The 23,775-nt window shown below is 44.7% G+C and overlaps 1 protein-coding gene across 1 annotated transcript in view; it reads left to right on the forward strand.

Annotated features, from left to right (window-relative positions):
- LOC119974296 (myosin-8) overlaps positions 1–23,775 on the forward strand; it is a 263,344-nt gene that overhangs the window by 172,657 nt on the left and 66,912 nt on the right. The window contains exons 18-20 of the mRNA XM_038813068.1: positions 14,437–14,463; positions 15,008–15,043; positions 16,685–16,711. Coding sequence (XP_038668996.1) covers positions 14,437–14,463; positions 15,008–15,043; positions 16,685–16,711 — 90 coding nt within the window. The remainder of the gene's footprint in view (positions 1–14,436; positions 14,464–15,007; positions 15,044–16,684; positions 16,712–23,775) is intronic.

Raw genomic sequence — 23,775 nt, forward strand, 5'->3', positions numbered from 1 at the left:
GTGCAGGCTGACCCGACGAACCTGCTTCTGCTCAGATGGGTCACGATGTTCTGGAACAGACAGTCCCATTGATTGCGTAAATATTGTTACAATGCCTGGGATTACATGAGGGGTTATTTACGACCATCCGACGCCTACAGGAGCAGTTGGAGACGTCCAACGACGTCAGGAACAGGAGGTGATGCTGTCCACCAATGCCACCCAGACCAACGATGCACCGGTGGCATCCTTGTGGAGGCATTGAAAGCGACGTTGCAGGTATGGATCATTACGTCCAAGGACTGAAGCATTTTGCGCAGGCGCTATCCGATGCCCAATACATGGTTACTGCCTCACAGGTGTCCATGTTTCCGAGCCACGTGGAAACTGTAGCTGTGCTTCTGCGAGCGGCCCCGTTACACTCGGTAATGGCTGGCAACGTCTGAGACATTGTCGAGGAGCTGTCTAACGTGGCGCAGACACACAGGGAGCAGACCCAGTCACACAGCGAGATGGCGTTCCACTGGCTGATCAACACAAACCATGAAGGTGGTGGCACAATCGCAACTTGATGCGATGCAGTCCAAGACGGAAGTGGTCTACTCCCAGTGCTCCATGTCCGCCAGCATAGATATGCTGGTCGTGATCAGAGGGGGCCTGTAGGTTTGGCAGTGCCAGATGTCGGCTCGTGTCAGGGGATATCTCCCCTCTCACCCACGTCCTATGGAGTAGCGGGGGCGGGGGGAGGGGGGATCATCCTGCACCCGAGGTAGAAGGAGGTTATGGGTCTCCTGCCGATGAACACCACAGGGCAGATAACAAAACACCCTCATGCACACCCTCCTGTCTGTTGTGCATCTCGTGGGAAATGGGCAACACAGGGCGGCGCTACGCTGCCTGGGACTGCTGAGCAGCAGCCAAACCCATGCAGGCCGAATCGCCCCAACGATGCTCGCCCACGGGAACCCATGTCGCAGTAGGGAATCAGAGCAATGCGCCTACACTCCTGATATCCCATTTGGAGATCCACTAGAACATAGCGTTTGGGTCTGTAATGCCATGAAGTAGCCAGAACTTAAGTTGGCATGGGCACAGAGCAGTTTAGGCCACATAAATAGTTGTTCACAATAATTACCCGAAACCAGTGTTGCATCCTGCCTAGTTTCTGTGTCTGATGGGTGTGAGGGGTGGGTTGGTTTCAGCTGGTCAGGCAAAGTGGGGATGGTAAATAGGCGGAGGTTGGGTTGGGGAAATGGCCGGACTCTGGGGTGGGCCGTGATACACACGACCACCACTCCAGTGATCCGATGGCAGTGCGTGATGTAATGGGCAGCTCGCTGTAGTCCATCCACGCAGATGGACAGTGAAATATGCTTCCATGGGCAGGAGACAGACGTTGTTAAACGATACGGAGCACCAGAACTTATCACAGGGCGGCATGTCATCATTCACCATCCCATGGACCAGACCCACTCTTATTGCCAAGCTAGGGCCCCCACCCACTAGAGTGTCATGGAAGTGTCACTTCAAGAACGTTTTTTGCCTTATCACGTGGTTATTGTGATGTCATTTTGTGTGTGGAGCTGGACTGTAGCTGGGAGATTTTCTTTTAGTTTCATTTCAGGTTTTCCTGCTGTGAACTCAGAAGTAGAAAGAAAAGTTTTCTCCCTGTCTTTCTGTGCTTTCATTGTCACGAGTTGTTCAAGTTAAAAAAATTATTATAGCAACCTGCTTTGGTAACTGAAAAAATGCAGTTTTTTTGTCCGGTAGAAGCTAAGTCTACTGGTGAGATGGGATCAGAATCTCAGGTAAAGCCATTCTTATTCCAGAGAAAATGCAGAGTGCTGTGCCACGCCCTTGAAAAGTGTTTTTTGGTCAATTACATTTTATTTTTTGAATTGGAACAGTTAAGCTGAATCAATTAAGTGTTAAACATAGAGATTTATGCAGCTGTGTTGTGTCTTTATGTTTGTAATTGATAAAAAAAACAAATTACTGTATGTCCATATGTTACCCAAGTTCGTAGAATAAAGCTTATTTTGATTAACAGGTCTAGCAAGATTGATGAATCACACCTGAAGGGAAGGATCTTGTGCTCATCGCGGCCAAATTCAACGTAGGTCAGGTGAACTGTATAATACACTTTGGAGTTTCTAGCTCGAACCCATAACAAAACTGACGGTTCGTGGGATAAAATTATATCTTTCGTAATTGGAGTTGGCTTATTGAACGTGAAGGCAGTGGGGTGAACATATTTTTGTTTGTTTTTCAGCTGTTATTTTCAAGTTTATACAGGGACAGTGTTGTGGAGAATGGCTCTTTCAGAGGCGCATACTTTTTTGGGCTGGAGAAGGTCACGCGCAGTATCTTACAAACGGAAACTAAAAAAAGGTTTCTATATTTGGCAAAAACATTACAAAGAGAACAAAGATCAAAGAAAGTTAAAGCACAGGAACAGGCCCTTCGCCCCCCCCCCCCCCCAGATTGCGCTGATCCAGGTCCTTTATCTAAACCAGTTGCCTATTTTCCAAGGTGCACTTCTCTCTGTTCCCCACCCGTTCATATATCTGTCCAGATGCATCTTAAGTAATGCCATCAACGCCGCCTCTACCACCTCCGCTGGCAAACGTTGCAGGCACCCACCACCCTCTGCATAAAAAACTTTCCACGCACATCTCCCATGACCTTTTCCACTCTCACCGGGAAATCGTGACCCCTTGTAATTAACATCCCCACTCTTGGAAAAAGATTGTTGCTATCCACCCAGTACATTCCTCGCATAATTTTGTAGACCTCAATCAGGTCTCCCCTCAACCTCCGTCTTTCCAATGAAAACAATCCTAATCTACTCAACATTTCTTCATAGCTAGCACCCTCCATACCATCTGCTATTTCTCCGCCCAACTCTCCGATCTATCTATATTTTGCTGTATTCTCTGACAGTCCGCCTCGCTATCTGCAACTCCACCAATCTTAGTATCATCTGCAAACTTGCTCATCAGACCACTTATACCTTCGTCCAGATCATGTATGCATATCACATACAACAGTGGTCCGAGCACGGATCCCTGTGAAACACCACGAGTCACTTTTCTCCATTTTGAGACACTCCCTTCCACCACTATTCTCTGTCTCCTGTTGCCCAACCAGTTCTTTATCCATCTAGCTAGTACACACTGAACCCCATACGACTTCACGTTTTCCATCAACATGCCATGGGAAAATTTATCAAATGCTTTACTGAAGTCCATGTATATGATACCTGCAGCCCTTCCCTCATCAATTAACGTTGTCACTTCCAGAAAGAATTCTATTAGGTTTGTAAGACATGACCTTCCCTCCACAAAATCATGCTGCCTATCACTGATAAGTCTATTTTCTTCCAAACGTGAATAGATCCCATCCCTCAGTATCTTCTCCAACAGTTTGCCTACCTCTGACGTCAAGCTCGCAGGTCTTTAATTCCGTGGATTATCCCTGCTACCCTCCTTAAACAAAGGGACAACATTAGCAATTCTCCAGTCTTCCGGGACCTCACCCGTGCTCAAGGATGCTGCAAGGATATCTGTTATGGCCCCAGCTATTTCGTCCCTCGCTTCCCTCAGTAACCTGGGATAGATCCCATCCGGCCCTGCGGACTTGTCCACCTTAGTACCTTTTAGAATACCCCAAACCTCCCTCTTCCATATGCCGACATGACCTAGAGTATTTAAACATCCATCACTAGCCTCAACATCCATCATGTCCATCTCCTTGGTGAATACCGATGAAAAGTACTAATTAGGAAGCTAACTCATTTCCTCTGACTCAACGCATACATTCCCTCGTTTGACTTTGAGAGGGCCAATCCTTTCTCTAGTTACCCTCTGGCTCCTTATATACGAATAAAAAGGCTTTAGGGTTTTCCCATAACCATGTTAACCAAAGATATTTCATGACCACTTTTCGCCCTCTTTATTTCGCGCGTTTGAGATTTGTCTTACTTTCCCGATAGTCCTCCAAAGCTTCATCAGTTTTGAGTCGCCTCGATCTTATGTATGCTTCCTTTTTCATCTTATCTCGTCTCACAATTCCACCCATCATCCATGGTTCCCTAATCATGCCATTTCTATCTCTCATTTTCACAGGAACGTGTCTGTCCTGCACTCTAATCAACCTTTCCTTAAAAGACTCCCATATTTCAATTGTGGATTTACCCTTAAACAGCTGCTCCAAGTCCACATTCCCGAGCTCCTACCGAATTTTGTTATAGTTGGCCTTTCCCCAATTTAGCACTCTTCCATTAGGACCAATCTCGTCTTTGTCCATGAGTATTGTAGAACTTATGGAATTTGGATCGCTATTCCCAAAGTAATCGCCGACTGAAACGTCAACCACCTGGCCGGGTTCATTCCCCAATACCAGGTCCAGTATGGCCCCTTCCCGAGTTGGACTATTTACATACTGCTGTAAAAAAAACTCTTGTGGATGCTCCTTACAAATTCTGCTCCATCTACGCCTCCAACACTACATAAGTTCCATTCAATGTTGGGGAAGTTAAAATCTCCCATCACAACCACCCTATTGCTCCTCCATTGTTCTATAATCTGTCTACATATTTGTACCTCCACTTCAGGCTCGTTTTTGGGGGGCCGGTAGTAAAGTCCCAACAATGTTACTGCACCCTTCCTATTTATTAGCTCTATCCATATTGCCTCAGTGCTCGAATCCTCCATCGTGCCCACCTTAATGACAGCTGTGATATCATCTCTGACCAGTAATGCAACTCCTCCACCCCTTTTACCTCCCTCTCTATCCCTCCTGAAGCATCTATACGCTAGGATATTTAGTTGCCAGTCTTGCCCATCCCTCAACCAAGTCTCAGTAATACCAATAACATCATATCCCCAGGTAATATTCCAAGCCCTTAGTTCATCTGCGTTACCTGCTACACTTCTCGCATTAAAACAAATGCACCTCAGACACATGTCCCTTTGCGATCATGATCTCTTCCCTGTCTACTCTTCCCCTTAGTCACATTTTGTTTATTATCCAGTATCGTACTGGCTTTAGTTGCTGCCTCTTTACTGACCTCTAACTTCCTAATCCGGTTTCCATCTCACTGCCACACTAGTTTACAATCTCCAGTTAACATTTCCTGATAAAGTCCGCTAAAAAGGGTAACATAAGGTGGTAGCTGAGCATTTAAAATTGCGTCAGACGCAATCAGTATCAATGGAAAAGGCAAAAATTCAATTACAGTAAATGCAGTTTAAGTATGGAAAATAATTAAGGCACCTGGATTCAGAAATGAGGGAAAAAGAAAGAATAGCCCTGGCAGGACAAACAGAAAAAGAGAGAGAGGAAAAAGGAAGAGTGAGAATTTGATCTTCAGAAACTGGCGACGAAACGTGAATGTCAGTTAACATTGGCGGAGGTAAAGATAACGGGCAGTTTGAGGATAGTGATGAGCATAGTGAAAAAAGAGTGCAGTACCTAGTCCCACATCACGCGGAGCGATCGACACCTTGAATGATCTTGTGTAATTTGGGGTGGCCAACACATTAGCAGTGCTTAACGGAGCCTTCAGGCCGTCAAATGCCTGTTCACAGGTGCAACATGTATGTATCACATAGAGAGTTGCAGGCGGCAGTGACTGGGGCCGGTGTCGGGGGGGGGCGGGGCACTGAGGGACGGAAGTGATGGAGTTCGTGGTTGGGAAGCACCTGGCCAATCACTCCACAACCCCCAGTTCGAGAACCTGGAGGTCTTCAGCGCATCCTGTGTACATTGGCCCTGACACACATTTTTTTCGACGTCCCATGCCTACCTGCGCTCCATATTCCACTCAGCCTCTCACAGCTCTACATGCTGCTGGTCCGATGAGGCCCTGCCTTCATCATCCTCCTCCAGCACGTCACCCTACTGTTACATGATATTGTGTAGGAGTCAGGAAGTCCAACACGATAGGAGCAATCATTTCAGCATTATACTGGAGATCTCCGAGAGAGTGCTCTACGCATCTTATCCGCATCTTCAGCAGGCTGAAGCATTTCCCAATCACACCCCTCGGCGCTCCATGGGCGTCATTGTAGCGGGTCTCCGCATAGTTCTGTTGCATCCGCATAGGCGGCAGCAGCCATGACTGCAACTGATAACCACTGTTTCCCAGGAAACAACCGCCAGACGACGGGCTCGGGCCTCTAGAACATGTCAGGCATTTTCGAGTCCGCCAGGGTGAAGGCCTCGTGCAAACTGTTCGGTTACTGGGAACAAACGTGCATTATGTGCAGCTAATGATCACAGGCCACAGATTAGCCACAAGACCATAAGAGACTGAAGCAGAATTAAACCTCTCGGCCCATCTATTCACGGCTCATCACCATTCTCCTGCCTTCTCCCCATAGCCCCGATCCCCTTATCAATCAAGAACATATCTATCCCTGTCTTAAAGAGAGTGGAACCCCTTTAGTTATTTTGCAGATTGGCCCTTCATCAGCCGGTGCTCATAGTGGGACATGCATCCCGTCGATCACCCCTTGGACCAGGGGCATCCGTCGATGACAGCGAACCGCGCTGCCTGGGCATCCTGCTGGACTCGATCCACATTGAAGTGGATATATTGATCCGCCTGGGCATACAGGATTTCCTTGTCCGCACGGATGCATCTGTGCAGCGATGTCTGTGAAGTCCCCTACATGTCCTCAGTCGGTTCCTGGAAGAACCCGATCATGTCAAAGTTCATATCCACCGCCACCTTGACACCACCAAGAGCGGGTGTCCACCCGCATTCCCCCTGGTGTCAGGTGTTCAAAGATGTCTTCGACGGCATGCCCTGTCCGGCAGCTCCTCAAATGCCTGACTGTGCCAGTACACACGAGGGCTCATGTGGCGGCTACTTTGCACCTCTTCTTCCTGAACCTGTTGGGCAGCCAGCTCTCCAATCTGGCAGGCTGCTACCTGTCTCTGCACGCGCCACTGCTGCAGACTTCGTTTCTGCACCCTCCGCTGGTGCAGCTTCCTCGTCCTCAAGCAGCACCCGCTCGCACAGCCGCATTACATCACTAGCGGCTGCATGGACGAACCGGAAGGCTAACATTGTTTGTTGTATTCCAATATGCATTGTCTGCCGCGGCTGAGAGACCAACATAATAGCAAGGTGTGTTTTCCAATACCCAACAGGTCTTCCAGGTTAGATCATAGGCTCGGTTGGGACTGCGTACTCTGCACACCCATGTACCTTCCCCCACTCATCCCCATAATATTGGCCCCGTCGCTGCCAGAAATCGTGCGGAGTGTTCACATGATGCCAGGTGTGCCACACGATGTTGTGCCTACGATTTATGCAAATCGTCAATCAACATAACATACACACCTTCAATTGCATGCTGCCCATGTGCCTGTCCAAGAGTTGCTGAAATGTACCCAATGACACTGACTCCACCACTTCAGCTGGTAGTGCATTATACGCACCCACCACATCTGCGTAGATAATCTGTCTCTTAGATCTCCCCTATACCTTCCTCCAATCACCTTAAAATCATATCCCTTCGTGAGAGTCATTTTTTCCCGAGGGAAAAGTCTCTGGCTATCCACTGTATCTACCCCTCTCATCACCTTGTACAGCTCTATCAAGTCACCTGTCTTCCTTCGCTCCAGTGAGAAAAGCCCTAACTCCCTCCTCCTTTCTTCAAAAGACATGTCCTCCAGTCCAGGCAGAATCCTGGTAAGTCTGCACACCCCCTCAAAAGCAGCCACATTCTTGCTATAATGAGGCAACCAGAACTGTATACAATGTTCCGAGTGTGGTCTGACCCGCGTTTTATAAAACTGCACCACAACCTCTGGGTTCTTAAACTCAATCCCCCTGTTAATGAAAGCCGACACACGAAATGCGCTCTTACCAAACCTATTAACCTGGGTGGCAATTTAGAGGGATCTTTGTGCGTGGACCCGAAGATCCTCAGTTCCTCCAAGTTTCCAAGAATCCTGCCTTTAACCTTGTATTCAGCATTCACTTTCGAACATCCAAAATGAATCACTTCACATTTATTTAGATTGAGGTCCATCTGCCATTTCTCAGTCCAACGCTGCATCTCATCAATATCCTGCTGGAACCAAAACAGCCCACGACACTATCGACAACTCCACCAACCTTCCTGTCATTGACAAACTTACTAACCCAGCTTTTCACTTCCTCATCCTTTCTAAAAACCACAACGAGCAGAGGTCCCAGAACAGATCCCTGCGGGACACCACTGGTCACCAATCTACAGGTAGAATACGTTCCATCCTCTGGCACCCGTTGTCTTATTTTGACCAACCAATTGGGTATCCAGACAGCCAGATTTCCCTGTATGCCAAGTCTCCTGAAATTCTGAATGAGCCGACCATGGGGAGCCTTACTGCAATCTATATACTCTACATCCACTGCGCAACCTTCAGTAACGTGTCTCGTTACATTCTGAACGTATTCAATGAGACTTGTAAGGCATGACGTGCCCCACATTAAGCCATGTTGTTTTTTCGTTTAGAGGACCCAATCCATTTGCGAATTAAGGGACAATTTAGCGTGTTAAATCCACATACCTTGCACATTTCTGTTTGTGGGGGCGAAACCCACGCAAAAACACGCGGAGAATGTGCAAACTCCACACGGACAGTGACCCAGAACCGGGATCGAACCTGGGACCATGACGCTGTCAGCCGGGATCGAATCTGGGACCATGGCACCGTGAGACTGCAGTGCTACAACGGCGTCAGCGTGCTGTCTTACACAAAGCCATGCTGACTATCTTTAATCAAACTATGTTTCTCGAAATAATTATGAATTCTATCTCTCAGAATTCATTCCAATATGTTGCTCACCACATCGGTAAGACTGGTCTGTAATTCCCAGGAATTTCTCTATTCCCTTTTTTGAAGAGGGCGGTCATTATTTGCTTCCCTCTAATCATCCGGTCCTACTCCAGTGGAAAGTGAGGTCTCAAAGATCATTTCTAACGGCGCAGCTCACTCCTCTCTCGCTTCCAGTTGTGAATTTGGGTATATCCCCTGAGGCCCAGCGGACTTATCTATCCTGATACTTTTCCAAATTTCCAGCACATCTTATTTCTTAATATCAACTGATTCGAGTCCATGAACATGGTTCATGCTGTTCTCATGAGCAAAAATGGCTCTCTTTCTAGAGATTACTGAAGCAAAACATTCCATCTATCTAGAATCTATATCCTGATATTCTAGGCACAAGTTCCCTATACTATACCTGATCGGTCCTACTCTCACTCTGATCAACCTTTGTTTCTCACATAAGTGTAGAACAACTTGGGGCTTTCCCGAACGCTTCCCGCCAGGTACTTTTCATGCCCCCTTTTAGCTCTCCGAAGCTCATTTTTCACTCCTTCCTGGACACTTTGTAACCGCTAGAGCCGTGCCATATCCTTGCCTCCTCAACTGTACCTAAGCTTCGTTCTTCCTCTTGACGAGAAGCGCCAAATCTCTTATCATCCAAGGCTCCTTCACCTGACCATTCCTTCCTCGTCTCAGTGGGACAACACGACCGAGAACTCGCAGCAAGTGCAAGTTAAAGAACCCACAAAATACTTCTGTGCATTTCCCCAAGCACAATATTTCCCACTTCATGCTCCTTAGCCCCTCTCTAATAGCTGTATAATTTTCCCTCCCCAAATTAAATGCCTTCCAATACGGTCTGTTCCTATCCCTCTCCATGACGATGGTAAAGTTCAAGACGGTGTGGTCACTGTCACCTAAATACTCTCCCACCAAGACATCTGACTCCTGGCCTAGTCCATTGCCAAGCACCAAATCCATTATACCACCCCCCCGCCCCCCCACCTCCGAGACGGCCTATCTACATATTGAGTCAGGAAAACTTCCTCTGCACGCGTGAAAAAATCTGCTCCAACACATTTGCAGTAAAGAGATTACAATCAGTACTAGGGACGATGAAGTCAGCCATGACAGCAACCCTGCTCCTTCTGCAGCTTTCTAAGATCTGCCGGCCATTGTGTTCCTACATCTGTCTGTTGCTATTGGTGGGTCTATTCAAAAGTCCCAATAAAGTGACTTCTCCTTTCTTGCTTTTGACTTCCGCCCATACTGACTCAGTAGACAAGCCTCCTGCAGCTGTGATGTACTCCATAATTAACAGTGCCACTCCTCCTTCTCATTTCCGTCTCTTCCTATTTTTCTTAAAACATCTAAACCCTGGAATATCTACCAACCATTACTGCCCCTATCAAGTCATTGTCTCCGTAATGGCCAACACATCGTAGTTCCAAGTACTGATCCATGTTCATTGTTCATCCCATTATTCCTAACACGTCTTCCTTTGAAACAAACACAAGTGAATCCATTCCTCCCTCCCTCCCTCCCTCCGTCCCTCCGTCCCTCCCTCCCGAAGAGCTCCAGCAAATCTCCCACACAGTCTATTGGTGCCCCTCCAGTTATATGCAATCCGTCCTTCATGTGCAGGTCCCACCTTCCCCAAAAGGATTCCCAATCAGTGATAGGCAGCATGGTTTCCTTATCAGTGATAGGCAGCATGGTTTTGTGCAGGGAAGGTCATGTCTTACAATCCTAATATAATTCTTTGAGGAAGTGACAAAGTTAATTGATAAGGGAAGGGCTGTAGATGTCGTATACATGAACTTTAGTAAGGGGTTTGATAAGGTTTCCCATGGCAGGTTGATGGAAAAAGTGAAGTCGTATGGGATTCAGGGTGTACCAGCTAGATGGATAAAGAACAGGCAGGGCAACAGGAGACAGAGAGTAGTGGTGGAAGGGAGTGTCTCAAAATGGAGAAGAGTGACTAGTGGTGTTCCACAGGGATCCGTGCTCGGACCACTGTTGTTTGTGATCTACATAAATGACCTGTAGGGACGTATAGGTGGTCTGATTAGCAAGTTTGCAGATGATACTAAGATTGGTGGAGTTGCAGATAGCGAGGACTGTCAGAGAATACAATAAAATCTAAATAGATTGGAGAGTTTGGCAGAGAAATGGCAGATGGAGTTTAATCCAGGCAAATGAGAAGTGATGCTTTTTGGAAGATCAAATTCAAGAGCGGACTATATGGTCAATGGAAGTGTCGTGGGGAAAAATGATGTGCAGAGAGATCTGGGTGTTCAGGTCCATTGTACCCTGAAGGTGGCAACGGAGGCTGATAGAGTGGTCAAGAAAGCATACAGCATGCTTGCCTTCATCGGGCGGGGTATTGAGTACAAGAGTTGGCAGGTCATGTTGCAGTTGTATAGGACTTTGGTTCGGCCACATTTGGAATACTGCGTGCAGTTCTGGTTGCCACATTACCAGAAGGATTTGGATGCCTTGGAGATGGTACAGAGGAGGTTCACCAGGATTTGCCTGGTATGGAGGGTTCTAGCTATGAAGAAAGGTTGAGTAGATTAGGATTGCTTTCGTTGGAAAGACGGAGGTTGAGGGGGGACCTGATTGAGGTCTACAAAATTATGAGAGGTATGGACAGGGTGGATAGCAACAAGCTTTTCCCAAGAGTGGGGGTGTCAGTTACTAGGGGGTCACGATTTCAAAGTGAGAGGGGGAAAGTTTAAGGGAGATGTGCGTGGATAGTTTTTTACGCAGAGGGTGTTGGGTGCCTGGAATGCTTTAACAGCGGAGGTGGTAGAGGCGGGCACGATAGCATCATTTAAGAAGTATCTAGACAGATATATGAATGGGCGGGAACAGAGGGAAGTAGACAATGGAAAATACCTCGCCATTCACCTGAGGAAAGAGCTGCGCTCCGAAAGCTCGTGTTTGAATCAGTCCTGTTGGACTTTAACCTGGTGTTGTAAGACTTGTTACTTGGAAAATAGGAGACAGGTTTAGATAAAGGATCTGAATCGGCGCAGGTTGGGAGGGCTAAGGGCCTGTTCCTGTGCTGTTATTGTCTTTGTTCTTTGTTCTTTGTTCAATGATCCGCATATCTAAAGCTGCCCTCCTGCACCAGCCCTTCACGTGTTCACCTATACTCGCTCTCTGATTCTTGTCTCACTTGCACGTTGCACCAGTAGCAATCCTGAGATGACTGCACTGCTTTTCCTTATCTTTAGCTACCAACCTAACGCCCTAAAATCACTTTTTAGATCGTCATCATTTTCTTAGCGTTGTCGCTGGTGCCGATATGCACCACGACTTCTAGTGGATCACCTCCCCCCCCCCCCACCCCCCCTTAATAATATTGTCGATTCGATCCGAGAAATTCCTGACCCTAGCACCCGAGAAGCAACATAGGTTCCCGGAGTCTCGATCGCGACCACAGAATCTCCTATCCGTTCCCTGAACCATTGCGTCTCCTATCACTATTTTTACCTATTCTTCACCTGCCTGTCTGAGCCTCAGAGAGAGGCTCAGTGCCAAAGACCCGTCCTCTAGGGTCTTCCCCGATAAGTCATCCCACCAACAGCTTCCAAAACGGTATACATTTTTGAAGAGGGAAGGCCACGGGGATCCCTGCACGGTCTCCCCGTTCCTTTTCCTTCCCCTAAGTATAACCCAGCTACTCTTGTCCTGCACCTTGGGTGTGGCAACCGTCCTGAACTCCTCTCTATCATCCCTCTGCCTCCTGAATGATCCGAACTTCATCCTGTTCCAGATCCAGTTCCCTAACGCTATCTTTGAGGAGCTGGAGTTCGGTCTTACCTCCACCCTCTTCCTCCTTAGCCAACAGTTTTCACGATTTTTTTAAAGAACAAATGAACCGTCCCATTGAGTACTCTTGCCCATGTAATGAGGAAAATCGAGGTGGCCTCGTAGAATACCTGGTTGGGCACCCTAATGAGATGCAAACAGTGTTTCCTGAGCGTGCCTTCCTGAACGGATTGGCGCCGATCTTGATATAACGTGAATCGTAATTTAGAGATGGCCAATAGAGAATCCCGCCCACGATTTTTACCTAATAAGTATGAATCTAATTATCTGTTGCAGATATGTTTAACTGGCTGTTCAAATTCGAGTCTTCTTTTGATTTCACGTTCCCAATTTATTGTTTTTGGTAATTGATGGGCAATTTAATATGGCAAAATCCTCTGCCCCGCACATCACTGATCTGTAGGGACTGAGACCAAGACAGACACGGGCTGTGGATGAGTGGGTGCATGCGCGACGCGGTGAGTGATCCGTGGCTGGGTGAGAACCTACTTCCTCAGCGCCATGAGGAATCACTGCTAGCCACTGCGCCACCAAGCCGCCCTTCCCGTTTGTTTTGTCGAAACGCAGTTTAATGATCAGTGGTATAAACCCTGGTGCAGTAAAGTATCCTCACAATTTTAACTAACACAAGTCATTGGCATATAATCTGAGACCTTTATAAAATTGGGGTATTGATCCAGGGCCTTATCATTAGATAACGCTTATGTTATGGCAGCAATGGTTGGCGCTTAAAGTTAGGTCCATATAAATACTTGACATCAATGTGTTTTTTAGTGGTGAGGAACTAGTTGTATTACAGCCATAATAGATCATGCAAATCGAGACTTAATGCATGTAGTTGCCATGAACAAACTTACGGGAACAATACGCTGTTCGCCAATAGGTTTACTAGTTGTACATCCTCTGAAGCCGATATTCGAATCATCGTGTGAAGACAATAATGTTGTGACAAAACAAGATAAGGGATTATACAACGAATGAGCTCAGCGAGAGGCGGGTGAATGTGATGCACCTGCGGTGGGAAAACTGCCGTTTGCAATGCGGCAATGTGGTGTACTGTTGTTTGGTGGCCGGCAGTCTGGTCCTGCGCAACATGTTCATTGAAATAGATAGAAAGACCAACGATTGACGGTGAGCTGGATTAGAATTGTCAGTTTATGTTTCAAATCTTCTTGCAGATTATGTCGTGATTTAGCTTGGAAAGGGAAGCGTTCAAAGAACGATCACTGGGGACTGCTGAAGTACGAGATCAGCAACTGATCAGCAAGTTTGTTCACAAGATAAAAATTGTCAGCATTCGATAACAATTTTGTGCTACCGCTGCATGGAGGCAAAGACTGACGAAGTGGGACAACGGACCTTTTTCACAATCATATTTGTGACTCCAAAAACAAAGATTCTCTAGTTTGTCAAGTGCACAATTGATTTATCGAAATTTAGCACGAAGTTCCAGGAAAGTTGTAAACACAGTTGAGGAGACATTACCATGTCAGGAGATTTGCAATTATCATGCAAAAACTATTTTAACAGGGTTCACAATGTTGCTTTGATGTCAGCCAGACGCTGGCCAGGAATATTCAGCACAAACAACGTTCAGGGAATTCCATAACGGGTGACTTCAGTACCAATGCGATAGTTAGCTGCACTAATGTGTTTTTCCCACTGACAATGGCTGGAATGAATGATTTTCATAGTTCAGTTGTTCCGTGGATTAATAATTTTCGATTGAATTGTGTAAACAATATCCCTGTGTAAATTATATTTTTGTAAATACCTTCCCTCAAATAGAAAATACAGTGAATGAACTAAAAGAAGGTAGGTGATAAGCGGAAGATCTTCGACTCTTGACTTGTCTGAGTGAGCCCACCGATCATTGATCGTAAATATTAAATAAGCATGATTAAACATACTTTAAAAGGTAATTCGTATTCCGTTTCGTAAACCCAAGGATTATTACAGGAGGACGTTGAAAATTTATCAGAACACATATGAGAAAATGCACAAAACATTGGTTTTGAAGTTGCGAAAAAATGTATAAGCACCAGAGGATTATTGGCAAGAAAGATAGCAGAAAATGAAGGTCTTACGTATGCTATATACTGGAAAATAATGACGTTCGTGCTGCCTGAAAAGTTTTGGCACTGATGGAACATATCCAAATTTCTGAATTGTAGATACACTTTTCAGCAGATTTTAGCAAAAGTGGCAGCGAAAAATTAATGTTTTATCTCAATGCGTTGCGCTCCAACCTTGTACATTCTCGGAAATAGTCAGGAATCTGAAAATCGGCGCAAGAAGTGCACCAGAATGACACATTTAGCTGGATTACAACGCTACTCTCTCTCTCTCTGTCCCCTAGAGTTAACCACATGCCAAAGGGCGCAAAAGGAATTAGGTAAGTAAGGTCTTGGTTAAATTCAAATGTACAGATATGTCGAGGTATAGATAGATAGATAGATAGATAGATAGATAGATAGATAGATAGATAGATAGATAGATAGATAGATAGATAGATAGATAGATAGATAGATAGATAGATAGATAGATAGATAGATAGATAGATAGATAGATAGATAGATAGATAGATAGATAGATAGATAGATAGATAGATAGATAGATATATCGATAGATCGATAGATCGATAGATAGATAGATAGATAGATAGATAGATAGATAGATAGATAGATAGATAGATAGATAGATAGATAGATAGATCGATCGATCGATCGATAGATCGATAGATCGATAGATCGATAGATAGATAGATAGATAGATAGATAGATAGATAGATAGATAGATAGATAGATAGATAGATAGATAGATAGATAGATAGATAGATAGATAGATAGATAGATAGATAGATAGATAGATAGATAGATAGATATATCGATAGATAGATAGATAGATAGATAGATAGATAGATAGATAGATAGATAGATAGATAGATAGATAGATAGATAGATAGATAGATAGATAGATAGATAGATAGATATATCGATAGATCGATAGATCGATAGATAGATAGATAGATAGATAGATAGATAGATAGATAGATAGATAGATAGATAGATAGATAGATAGATAGATAGATAGATAGATAGATAGATAGATAGATAGATAGATAGATAGATAGATAGATAGATAGATAGATAGATAGATAGATAGATAGATAGATAGATAGATAGATAGATAGATAGATAGATAGATAGATAGATAGATAGATAGATAGATAGATAGATAGATAGATAAATCAAATATACGCCACAAACGCACAACTCTGTTATTGTAATCAACCTTCTATAATGACATGCTTCTGATTCCTTTTCTTGTTTACTTTCGTGTTTGTGTATTTGCCAAATTCATGATTTCAAGCTTGATATCCGTCGGTGAAGTTTCCATAAATCATTTATTCTTGACAGCATTTTCGTATTTCAGTGCACTGGTGATCGTTTTTTTCTGCGCTGTTTACGTCTGAGTATGTGTCTGAATTTCGTAAAAGCTGATGACAAATAACAAAAAGCAATCAGCACAATTCTTCATTTTGAGAATAGTAACAATTTTCTCATATTTGATTTTTTTTTGTTCCAAATTTCAAATTATACTATTCGAATGGTTGTGTCGCGGTGGGTGAAATATTGCAGGGATAGGATCGAACACATTGTTCATCATAGAATATACAGTAGAGAAGGAGGTCATTCGGCCGAATGAGTCAGCACTGGCTCTTCGAAAATGCACCGTTCTTAAGCCCAGACTTCCACCCTATCCTCGTAACCCAACCTAATCTTTTTGGACACGAAGAATAATTTATCATGGCTAATCAACATAACCTGCACATCTTTGGACTGTGAATGGAAACCGGCGCACGCGTAGGAAACCCACGCAGACACGGGGAGGACGTGCAGACTCCACACAGACAGTGACCCAAGCCGTGAATGGAACCTGGGACCCTGGAACTGTGAAGCAATTGCGCTAACCACTGTGCGACCAATATTCCACTCTCCCGCGCTATTGACGTAATTCATTTGTTTCTTCACAGATGAAAAGCTGAGAGAAAAAGAAAAAGGTACTTAATTAAACTGATCCAATCTTATCTGGTTGGAAATGCAGTTAGCTACAACGCATAAATAACAATAAGTAATTATTAGGCCGCCAGATGTCTTGCGAGATGTTATTGACAGTTGTCCTACAAATTGGTAACAATTTATGGTAGTCTTTTCACATTTGCTATTAACCGTGATCTTACGTTTAGACAATAATGCAACAGTATACAATTAGTAAAGACCATCAATATGAACAGTCTGAAACACACTTTGCAGCACAATAATCCAAAATACGTCTGCGATAATCTTAGAGACAGTGATCCATATTTTAAGAACAACTTTCCACTCCTCTTGTTGCCACTCTTTTCCCAAGTGCAAGTCAGCAATTTCCATTCAATTGTAGTTAAGTGCAATGAATAGTGCAACTGTTCTGGCTCTGACAATATGACAGAGATGCTTCATAACTCGCTCAACTCCAACTTAAAGTGGACAAGTACATCTTTAAACGCAATCATATATTCAGCTGAGAGGGTGCAATTCTTCCAAGTCACATCATCAGCCGAATATGTAGAATAATCGTAATCCAATCAATAATCATCTCAACATTTTACCCACGTTCATTGGTAAAGTTCTAATGCGCATGAAAAAATAGTTTCAGGCAGTACTGCACAGTAACAAAAGTTGGATGAGACGCAGTGGTATTTTGGCTGTGCTGGTAATCCAATGTTCCTGGATAAGACAACCTGGACCCGCGTAAGAATTCCACCACAGCAAGTAGATTTTCAATCCAATGCAAACCTGGAATTGAAAGAATCGATATAAAGGTGAACATGAGACAATGTATAATTGCTTGCAGAAACAGATCTGTATCATTCAGATAGTAAGTCTGATTTAATTACTGTATCTGTAACTCCACACCCATCTATTATCCTAATAACCACGATCACTAGCACTGGACGTGTTCTTCACCACCAGCACATCGGACGAGTATTACCGACCTGGCGCATAATTAATCATAAGAATTGCACTCTGTTAATCACAACATGCGGGAAGCTTGTTCAGAGGCATAGAATGTACTCGGTGGAGGGGGGGGGGTGACTTCAATTGACGTCTTCAACTACGTTCTGGGCCAGGGCAATCCAATAATGTAAATTTTGATTCATCACTCACCAATTTTTCAGTAATCAATTTCAGTGGCCCTCTTAGAACATACAACAGTACAGCACAGAACAGGCCCTTCGGCCCTCGATGTTGTGCCGAGCAATGATCACCCTACTCAAACCCACGTATCCACCCTATACCCGTAACCCAACAACACCCCCTTAACCTTACTTATTAGGACACTACGGGCAATTTAGCAAGGCCAATCCACCTAACCCGCACATCTTTGGACTGTGGGAGGAAACCGGAGGACCCGGAGGAAACCCACGCACACACGGGGAGGACGTGCAGACTCCGCACAGACAGTTACCCAACCGGGAACCGAACCTGGGACCCTGGAGCTGTGAAGCATATATGCTAACCACCATGCTACCGTGCTGCCCCTTAATCAAAAATTAGTTCGAAAGGACTGAACCTGGTTGACTCATTAGGTGCATCCCCAATTGCAAATAATACGAATGGGATTCCTTTGTCCCAATCCTCTGGATAATCTTGACAATAAGCCCTCAACATTGTCTTTAATGTACGATGCTACCTTTCTAACGCTCCCTGCGTTTTTTGATGGGACACAGTTGATTTAAATTGTTTTATTCCTAAGCTATCCATGATTTCTTTTAATAAATCTGAGATAATATTTGATCCTAGATCCGATTGTATTTCTGTGGGTTGTCCATATCTAGTCAAGGATTTAATTAACTCCTGCACAATCGTTTTAGCTGTAATATTACATACTGAAATGGCATTATGGTCAAACGATATTGATTCCCACTTTTCGTTTTGGGAAGCGATGCTCCGCAATCAATTAAGACCCTTGAAAAATGTTCCTCAAATTCTGGAATGTGTAATGGAGCCCTGGTTTTATCACTGCGTGAAGTTTCCCTCCCATTCGACATGTGTGACATGATCGACGAAATGTACCTACTTCTGTATGTCGTCCTGGCCAATAAAAATGTTTTGGGATTTTAGTTTGAGATTTCCTTACTCCGTAATGAACTCCCACTGGTACCTCATGTGCAACTCACAATACATCCATTCGATACCCTACCGGCAATGCTACTTGATGAACGTCTGCCCACTTGTCACCCGCCTGCACACGTAAAGGTCTCCATTTTGTCATCAACACATCACTTTTATGGTAACAGCACTCTGGTATACACTCTGATTTCTCTTCCGTGCATGCTTTCTGGTTTATTTCTACATCATTCTATTGTAACTCCGCCATTTTCCCCGAACGAACAATATCCGCCTCATCCTCCACCTGATTTTGTTCTTTCTCAACCATCTGATCAAAAAACGTTTCTGATAACTGCACTACAACTTAATGCTCACTCTTTTATTTCCGCTCTTGTCTTAACCTGTGACTTTGCGACCATGGTACGACACAATCCAGTAAAATCCGTGGTTACTTTCCAGGAGACTCATCCGGAGTGAGACTCATACAGAGTGGAGGATTGAAATTTGGTAATTTGGTGCAGTGAGGTAATTCGGTGCAGAGTGTGAGGAGGTGCGTTTTAACCCTGGTAAGTGACTGGTAAGTAGTCTCTCTTTTTCTTTTCTTTTCATTGTCTAATTTATTTATTTTTATTTTGAAATTGTAGTTGTTTTAAGTTTACCAAGGGTTTAAGACATGGCAGGAGATCCCAGACCCGTGTCATGCTCCTCGTGTGCGATGTGGGAGCTCAGGGACACGTCCACTGTCCCTGGCTCCTTCACGTGCAAGAATTGTGTTCAGTTGCAGCTCTTGTTAGACCGCTTGACGGCTCTGGAGCTGCGGATGGACTCACTTTGGAGCATCCGCGATGCTGAGGAGGTCGTGGATAGCACGTTTAGCGAGTTGGTCACACCGCAGGTGAAGGTTACTGAGGGAGATATAAAATGGGTGACCAAAAGAAAGAGCAAGAGTAGGAAGGCAGTGAGGAGTCCCCTGCGGTCATCTCCCTGCAAAACAGATATACCGCTTTGGATACTGTTGAGGGAGATGGCTCACCAGGGGAAGGCAGCAGCAGCCAGGTTCATGGCACCGTGGCTGGCTCTGCTGCACAGCAGGGCAGGAAGAAAAATGGCAGGGCCATAGTGATAGGGGACTCGATCGTAAGGGGAATAGACAGGCGGTTCTGTGGACGCAATCGAGACTCCAGGATGGTATGTTGCCTCCCTGGTGCAAGGGTCAAGGATGTCTCGGAGCGGCTGCAGGACATTCTGGGGGGGGAGGGTGAACAGCCAGCTGTCGTGGTGCACATAGGCACCAACGATATAGGTAAAAAACGGGATGAGGTCCTTCAAGCGGAATTCAGGGAGTTAGGAGTTAAACTAAAAAGTAGGACCTCAAAGGTAGTAATCTCAGGATTGCTACCAGTGCCACGAGCTAGTCAGAGTAGGAATGTCAGGATAGATAGGATGAATGCGTGGCTCGAGAGATGGTGCAAGAGGGAGGGATTCAAATTCCTGGGGCATTGGGACCGGTTCTGGGGGAGGTGGGACCAGTACAAACCGGACGGTCTGCACTTGGGCAGGACTGGAACCGATGTCCTAGGGGGTGTTTTCTAGAGCTGTTGGGGAGGGTTTAAACTAATGTGGCAGGGGGATGGGAACCAATGCTGGAAGTTGGAAGGTACTAAAACAGGGACAGAAACAAAAGGAAGTAAGGGGAAAAGTGCAAGGCAGAGAAGACATAGTCAGAAATCCATAAGGGCGACAGTACAAGGTACAGTGACTGAGGGGAGCACAGTGAATATGCCCAGTAATAACAAAAGGAATAAAACTGGAGATGTTTAGATTCAAAACAGAGGTAAAAAAACCAACATAAGCGTCCTTTACCTGAATGCTCGTAGTATTCGGAATAAAGTAAATGAGTTGGTGGCACAAATCATCGTAAATGACTATGATTTAGTGGCCATTACTGAAACATGGTTAAAGGATGGTCACGACTGGGAGTTAAATATCCGAGGGTATCAAACTATTCGGAAGGACAGAGTGGATGGTAAGGGAGGTCGTGTTGCTCTGTTATTTAAGGATGACATCCGGGAAATAGTAAGGGATGACATCGGTGCTATCGAGGATAAGGTTGAATCCATTTGGGTGGAAATCAGGAATAGTAAGGCGAAAAAGTCACTGATAGGAGTAGTCTATCGGCCACCAAATAGTAACGAGATGGTGGGGCTGGCAATAAACAAAGAAATAACTGATGCATGTAGAAATGGTACAGCAGTTATCATGGGGGATTTTAATCTACATGTCGATTGGTTTAACCAGGTCGGTCAAGGCAACCGTGAGGAGGAGTTTATAGAATGTATCCGCGATAGTTTCCTAGAACAGTATGTAATGGAACCTACGAGGGAACAAGCGGTCCTAGATCTTGTCCTGTGTAATGAGACAGGATTGATTCATGATCTCATAGTTAGGGATCCTCTCGGAAGGAGCGATCACAATATGGTGGAATTTAAAATACAGATGGAGGGTGAGAAAGTAAAATCAAATACTAGTGTTTTGTGTTTAAACAAAGGAGATTACAAGGGGATGAGAGAAGAACTAGCTAAGGTAGACTGGGAGCTAAGACTTTATGGTGGAACAGTTGAGGAACAGTGGAGAACCTTCCAAGCGATTTTTCACAGTGCTCAGCAAAGGTTTATACCAACAAAAAGGAAGGACGGAAGAAAGAGGGAAAATCGACCGTGGATATCTAAGGAAATAAGGGAGAGTATCAAATTGAATGAAAAAGCATATAAAGTGGCAAAGATTGCTGGGAGATTAGAGGACTGGGAAATCTTTAGGGGGCAACAGAAAGCTACTAAAAAAGCTATAAAGAAGAGTAAGATAGAGTATGAGAGTAAACTTGCTCAGAATATAAAAACAGACAGTAAAAGTTTTTACAAATATATAAGACAAAAAAGAGTGGCTAAGGTAAATATTGGTCCTTTAGAGGATGAGAAGGGAGTTTTAATAATGGGAAATGAGGAAATGGCTGAGGAACTGAACAGGTTTTTTGGGTCGCTCTTTACTGTGGAAGACACAAATAACATGCCAGTGACTGATAGAAATGAGGCTATGACAGGTGAGGACCTTGAGACTATTGTTATCACTAAGGAGGGAGTGATGGGCAAGCTAATGGGGCTAAAGGTAGACAAGTCTCCTGGTCCTGATGGAATGCATCGCAGAGTGCTAAAAGAGATGGCTAGGGAAATTGCAGATGCACTCGTGATAATTTACCGAAATTCACTAGACTCTGGTGTGGTCCCGGTGGATTGGAAATTAGCAAACGTGACGCCACTGTTTAAAAAAGGAGGTAGGCAGAAAGCAGAAAATTATAGGCCAGTGAGTTTAACTTCGGTAATAGGGAAGATGCTGGAATCTATCATCAAGGAAGAAATTGCGAGGCATCTGGATAGAAATTGTCCCATTGGGCAGACGCAGCATGGGTTCGTAAAAGGCAGGTCGTGCCTAACTAATTTAGTGGAATTTTTTGAGGACATTACCAGTGCAGTAGATAACGGGGAGCCGATGGATGTGGTATATCTGGATTTCCAGAAAGCCTTTGACAAGGTGCCACACAAAAGGTTGCTGCATAAGATAAAGATGCATGGCATTAAGGGTAAAGTAGTAGCATGGATAGAGGATTGGTTAATTAATAGAAAGCAAAGAGTTGGGATAAATGGGTGTTTCTCTGGTTGGCAATCAGTAGCTAGTGGTGTCCCTCAGGGATCCGTGTTGGGCCCACAATTGTTCACAATTTACATTGATGATTTGGAGTTGGGGACCAAGGGCAATGTGTCCAAGTTTGCAGATGACACTAAGATGAGTGGTAAAGCGAAAAGTGCAGAGGATACTGGAAGTCTGCAGAGGGATTTGGATAGGTTAAGTGAATGGGCTCGGGTCTGGCAGATGGAATACAATGTTGACAAATGTGAGGTTATCCATTTTGGTAGGAATAACAGCAAACGGGATTATTATTTAAACGATAAAATATTAAAGCATGCCGCTGTTCAGAGAGACTTGGGTGTGCTAGTGCATGAGTCACAGAAGGTTGGTTTACAAGTGCAACAGGTGATTAAGAAGGCAAATGGAATTTTGTCCTTCATTGCTAGAGGGATGGAGTTTAAGACTAGGGAGGTTATGTTGCAATTGTATAAGGTGTTAGTGCGGCCACACCTGGAGTATTGTGTTCAGTTTTGGTCTCCTTACTTGAGAAAGGACGGACTGGCGCTGGAGGGTGTGCAGAGGAGATTCACTAGGTTAATCCCAGAGCTGAAGGGGTTGGATTATGAGGAGAGGTTGAGTAGACTGGGACTGTACTCGTTGGAATTTAGAAGGATGAGGGGGGGATCTTATAGAAACATTTAAAATTATGAAGGGAATAGATAGGATAGATGCGGGCAGGTTGTTTCCACTGGGGGGTGACAGCAGAACTAGGGGGCATAGCCTCAAAATAAGGGGAAGTAGATTTAGAACTGAGTTTAGGAGGAACTTCTTCACCCAAAGGGTTGTGAATCTATGGAATTCCTTGCCCAGTGAAGCAGTTGAGGCTCCTTCATTACATGTTTTTAAGGTAAAATAGATAGTTTTTTGAAGAATAAAGGGATTAAGGGTTATGGTGTTCGGGCCGGAAAGTGGAGCTGAGTCCACAAAAGATCAGCCATGATCTCATTGAATGGCGGAGCAGGCTCGAGGGGCCAGATGGCCTACTCCTGCTCCTAGTTCTTATGTTCTTATGTTCTTATGTACTCATCCATCATCGGCATCACCCCCACCTGCGATCAGCTATGTCATGACCCAAGACAAACTGCATTCCTGGACAAGATAGTTTATTCATTAGAACAGAAGGAAGCCATTCGGCCAATAGAGTCCGCAACGACCCACTTTAGCCCTCAGTTCAATCCTATCCCCTTAATCCAATAACGCCTGCTAACTTCTATGTACACTCAGTGAAATT

The sequence above is a fragment of the Scyliorhinus canicula genome, chromosome 12 (assembly GCF_902713615.1).
Source record: "Scyliorhinus canicula chromosome 12, sScyCan1.1, whole genome shotgun sequence".
Classification (NCBI taxonomy): domain Eukaryota; kingdom Metazoa; phylum Chordata; class Chondrichthyes; order Carcharhiniformes; family Scyliorhinidae; genus Scyliorhinus; species Scyliorhinus canicula.